The 6,000-nt window shown below is 33.9% G+C and overlaps 1 protein-coding gene across 1 annotated transcript in view; it reads right to left on the bottom strand.

Moving 5' to 3' along the window:
- Positions 1-180: 180 nt before the first annotated feature.
- The window catches only part of LOC133331531 (serine-rich adhesin for platelets), a gene marked incomplete at its 3' end in the record, with an annotated part of 27,967 nt that continues 22,147 nt past the window's right edge, over positions 181-6,000 (bottom strand). Inside the window, exon 3 of the mRNA XM_061539917.1 lies at positions 181-314. Within this exon, the coding sequence (XP_061395901.1) occupies positions 181-314 (134 nt within the window). The remainder of the gene's footprint in view (positions 315-6,000) is intronic.

Below are 6,000 nucleotides of genomic sequence, written 5' to 3'. Positions count from 1 at the left end.
TAACGACATAATTACGGTCGACTGACGATAACTTAATATCGTTAATGAAGAAAATTTTAAGCGATGAATAACATAAAGTTATCGACGCCCAACTTACGTATTATTTCTCGACCTCAGTTCGTATTATTATTCTAAATATTAAACTAAAGATGTATATACATTTATTTGCCGAATACTTACTCAGTGGAGTTTTAGCCAAAAGTTTAGGAGATCCAGTATTGCCACCAGCACTACCACCACCACTGCCAGCTCCACTCGCAAAGCTTAAATCGCTTTGGGAGCTCTTCTGGCTGTCTTTACTGTATGAACGGCCACTAAAAAACCAAAACAAAAACAACGATTAATTAATGTTTCTGTCAGCATATAAAGATGTGAAAAATATTGGCTGAAAGCAAAAACAAAAACAATAACATTATGAACGTGACGTTCCTCATTGTTGAAATTCAGATTACCCACAGCGATTAAAATAGATATTTGGGTATTTAGTTCCTATTTTAGGTTTGGTTATGCCATTCGCACAAATGCCAAGCCATTTTTATTCGTAGTAAAGAATTTAATTTGAATTCCAAAACAAAAACAAAACCAGTATTCGTAATTTAATAGTTATGTTCGGTATTATTTATGATACTAATTATAATACTATTTAGTTTATTTTGATGTGCGAATGGATTTCTGAAGTCGAATAAATAAATGCGAGAAATATGACTGACGTTTTTAAATTTCTGAATGTAAATGTACAGTTGCAAAAGATTACATGCCAGTAATAAAACATGAAAAAAATCTTGAAAATACATACATATTCGTACTGTTCTATATGGCACGAATATGCATACCCTCCATTATAGGTGGATTTGTCATTCCGTTTGCAATACCTAAAAATATTTATGGAGATCTCAATCAATATACTTGTTTATCACGATAGAGCTCGCAAAATTTAATATAGAAGATGTTTGGTATTGAAAATAATATACTTAGGTCACCACTTTCTTGTAATCACCAAAAACTCAAATGGGTCATACCGGTCTATGTTTTTGGGTAGCTCAAATATACCAATATAGTTTGTGAAGCATATTCTCTTTTTCTAACAATCAACTCTTCTGGGCTAGTACATATATCAATGCTAGTTCTTCGCCTAATATTTAAGGTATAATAAGAGGTTTTAACTCCAAATTATAAGCGTCGGTCATAAAATCTAAACCGTAATAAGCCTTTATGACCCCGATATTATGACCAATCGTATTTCAAGTTCACACTGAATACTTATCAAAATTCATCATCAATCATTGTCAGATAAGTTGTAATTACAAATTTGTTCACTTGATTTTAGAATACCTCAGATTTTTTTATTCTTTATAGAGTTTACTTTATTTCCAAATATCGAGGAGAAGTAACAATTTAGTTACTAGTTCTATGAGGAATATTGTCCATTAGAGAAAGCCGCTTGCATGATATTCGCGGTCATACGTTTACCCTGGCTGAGACCCAATCTGAACTTTTCAAAAAACATAATTTATGCGATTCTTGTCTATATTATGAATGAGGAAGAGAGAGATTTGATTCTACCAAAAGTCGACTAAAGCGTTTCTGTCTAATTTCCTGTAATATTTTCTATTATTTATGACTGAACGCTCAAGTGCCAAAGTAGAGAACTTTGTAGGAGTGAGTACATTCATCTCCAAATACTTCTTCGGCTAGAGATAAGAATACCAAGAGAAAATAACAACAATTTAGCCATCATTAAAACCAAACTGAAAACTGACTTCACGCTCTGTTTGCCGCTGAGAACAACAACCTGCAGTAACGAACTACAAAATATCGGCCGTATGGAAGCATTTACCTGCAATGCCATCCATTACAGCACATTATCGCACGGTAACTTCATTCACTCATTACCTCAGAATTTTTTTTCAGAGTATAATTAACTGAGCTTGGCTAAAAGCATAAATAGGATTTCTATTTCTTTAAAAAATTACTCTGACATAGACAACAGAAATTGCAATAGTTTAATATGTATGGATACACACTTATGTTTCTCTTTGCTGAAGTACGACAAAAATCTACAAAAGTCATCAAATAATTAGTTGGTGGATCCCAACATTTTTCGGAATATTTGAAGTACATTTGTAATGAAATGCATTCGTTTACTGAAGAATTGAATGAACAGAGTAAAAACTAAATTCGATTTTTTTTTTTTAAATCAGACAATTTTAATTAGTATTATATAGATGTTATCGAAACCAGACTTCGTATGATAAATTCGCATTATATCGTAATGTATTGTTATTTGTCAAAATTCGGTTTATGGAAATTATATCGCATAAGTCCATTGTTTTCCAAACACATTTTTTATATTGCGATTTATTATTTCACAGACAAAATTGTTGCAAATTCCAAGTATTTTGAAATAAATACAAGCAGGCGTAAATGCTCATTATGTAAACATTGACTTCTTTCACAATTGACATTGGCATTCAATTCGTTTGGCATTCCCCAGTTGAGCAAACATTGACATTTAAATGAAATCATTAAATTGTCATTTAAACGAAACCGAAATGCGTCGATCGAAAGTCACCAACGGCATACCAAAGTTTAGCATCACCCTCTCCAAAGTCCAACTGCCGCACACCCACAATGGCTGATTTATTCCTGACAGGCCGAACAACTGATTGATGTTCTATTGATGAAATTGATTTGCCGCATTTTTCTTCGATTATCGAAATGAAACTAAGTTGTGTTTTACACAGGCAAATTCAAATCAATCGAACATCAAATGGAAAAATCCAAATGAACAGCAACAACAACAACACACCTGACATGTACCGCACATAATAAATTGTTTATTTTATATTGCAACAACAATCATCGTATTGTGTTAATAAACACCTATTCCTCACCCCCCCTCCTTCATCATGACCATGAACAATTATTTTACATATTAACATTTGAGATTATGTGCGAATGCCCGGTTCTCAATCTCATAAAAAATATACAAATAGAAAAGAAAATGGCTCACCTATTTATTTTCAATTTCATATTTCTTAACTCATTTATTCGTCAGTCAATGTATTTTGTGTGTTCATTCGACTTTTCACACATTAATTAGAGTGGAACACCATCGACGATATCCTCGCCAACATCGTCGGCATCATCTCATCTGCACTAAACGTAATTATCACTGCTGCTGGTGGCAACATCGGTATAGACATAAATATGATGGAACATTTTGCAATGTACCACACCACACTGCGTGCCAAAAGTTTATCAAAAGGGAGTAATAACCGCAGTTCGTCTAAGCAGAAAATATTTTTTTTTATAATTTTACTAAACTTGACATGCATTTGTCCATTGTTTTCACAACAGTGGAGATTTACTAAGACTATCGAGTATATCTTCTTCAATAAGGTATTTCATCTATAAGAGGGGGGTTTAATTTAGGGATTTTCACACAATTTGCACTCTTCGAGAGCATGTGTGTGAAGGTTTACCCGAACCTGTTCGATATTATACCTATACATTATTTATATATGTAAAAAGTTATTTTATTTACAAGAGTTATTCTATCTAGTAATTTCTATGCACAAGTGGAGATCTATGATTTGCAAGATATTCAAGACTTTTCTTATACGAAATTGGACAATTCCTAACCACGCTTGGTCCCGGGGTACATTTCATAGGAATGTTACAAAAGTCACATCCTTATCTATTAGTTTGTCTTTTCTGAGATAAAATTGGGCTTAACATTGAAGGGAATATCCATGTTAAATAATGATATACGGGGAAGATATTATCCGATCAGACTTTTTCCCATAACAGTTGCAAATTTCAAAATCCAATGATAGTAAAACACAACAACAGTCGTGTCCCAATATTTGACATAGTCTCCATCTGCATCACCACCATCATCATACTAGTCATTTCATTCTCAATTGTAGTTATCTTCGCTTAATGTCTTTGTTCAGGGCACTTGGAATTCATGTCATTCACACTGATAAGAGAAATGCCGACAAACATGAAAATGTGGTCTGCGATAGTTTGAATAGGGTAGGAGGTGGTAGCTGCCATTCTTTCCCCCTGAAATATTAATAATGTCGAGTGTTTCGCATAAACAAAAAGCCAACTAGCGGCGCACGTTGTCAGCAAACAAAGCTAATGAATATACTCGAGTTTTGTAAGTTTGATTGTTTGCCTTTTTCTGTGTTCCTGTGCGAAACTAATATGAACGAATATTTCGAAAGATGGCAACAGACACACTCAAGCATACACAAATACATACATGCACAGGTATAATGTAGCCACAAATTAATAATCATTTGAATTGCATGTCCAAATTTCATTGAGAAATTCTCATTTTGTGTGATTTTTCTTTCAACACTGACCCCATTAAGCTATCATGGGATTATAATCGAAAATACGACGTTCGAATAGTATTTGTAGAGGACGGCAAAGGGATTTATTTCAACTTCAGGTAAAAAATATCACTTGAAACATTGTATGTTAAAAATTATTTGAAATCGGCGGGTTTATATTTTTACTCATATTTACGCACAGTTATTTTCTCCAAGATGCGTCCTGGTATTTGGAAAAAGGGGAATAACGCACATCAACGGAAATGTTATCATCACATAAATGCGTGTTTTAACCAACAGAACAACATATTTTTTGATCTGAAATAGCCAACAGTTTGACATAGTTTTGTTCTTAGATGTCTGATCAATAATTCCTGCCTTTTAAATATACGCATTACCACGCTGAGTCCGTGTAGTGTCACATGTGATGTACCATGGCGGGAGTATGTGTCCAGTTGTGCGTGTAAATGCGTGTCTTTGTACAACAAAATAAATATTTTCCAAATGTGAGAAACACGTCAATACTAACTACTCACTCACCAGGTGTACCCCGGCCAACACCATATTGTGTCCAGAGCATTGAATTCACAGCAAGTTGTCTTCGTGTGTACTGTTTTCCCACTGTGTTTTGCAACAACATCTACTAACTGACAATTCAACATTGGTAGCAGCACAACAACGTCAATATTAATAGCAACTTGTGGCGTCGATGGCAAAACAAAATGAAAAACAAAAAACGCCAATGACTTCGTATAGCCAAGCCAGAAAAAATGGTATTGGGCCATTGTTTTGTCGGAGGAAAAAAATTATAAAAACCCATAAAAACAATACAGAAATGCCTAGTTGGGCTGGAAGCTAATAGCCAAATACGTCCGCCTGAAACGAATGAAGAATGTCCGTCCCAAACGGTAGCATACAAACCCCAAACAATCAACAAATGGAAACAAAACGTTGGAAATTTTCGAAGCACAGTGTTGTAAAAATCTATCTTAGGATGTATATTTTTCGTACCGAGATTCAGTGTAACTCCCAAAAGTGATTTTGAACGATGAATTAAACATAAAATTTTGTTTAAAATTTCAAAACCATCCATTGCCATTTGAAATGTGAAGATGATTTTCGTCTAAATTTAGTATTTTTTGTACACTGTTTCCGAATGTCTCTTCGGCCAATATTACCCATTCCAAATTTCTAGATAGTAACTCAACTCTTGTAACTAGTTCACCTTATGCCAATTGTAGGGCAGAAGAAGGCACCTTTGAACAACGCTGAAAAGGTTTTGGACATAATGTCTTCGTCAATTGAAACAGTAATAAAATATTTCAATCGAACTTAAAGTAAAAGTAAAGTAAATTGTATATTCAGGGTATTATTTAAAATTTATAAAAAAATGTTGGTAGATTTTGTAGGAAAAACTGGTCGCTAAAACCGATATGTCGTTATAGCGATATTCTTTTGTGTGGATTTCGTCTGTGCTTAAAAATTTCATGTCTTAACTGGAATCGGTTAACCCTTTCAGTGTTTTTGTCGAATATATTCGACATTTAAAAATACTCTCTTTCTTTGCAATTTTTCGGTTATCTTATGTACCGTTACTATTGATGGTTTAGTTTTTGCTGAAAGACAGACGAAACTGGCCGAGGGTTAAAATGAC

This window comes from Musca vetustissima, unplaced genomic scaffold (genome assembly GCF_032173495.1).
Source record: "Musca vetustissima isolate MV318-11 ecotype Yass unplaced genomic scaffold, APGP_CSIRO_Mvet_v1 utg45076, whole genome shotgun sequence".
Taxonomy (NCBI): Eukaryota; Metazoa; Arthropoda; class Insecta; order Diptera; family Muscidae; genus Musca; species Musca vetustissima.
Note: the sequence above shows the minus strand (reverse complement) of the source record. Positions and strands in the feature narration are given on the sequence as shown.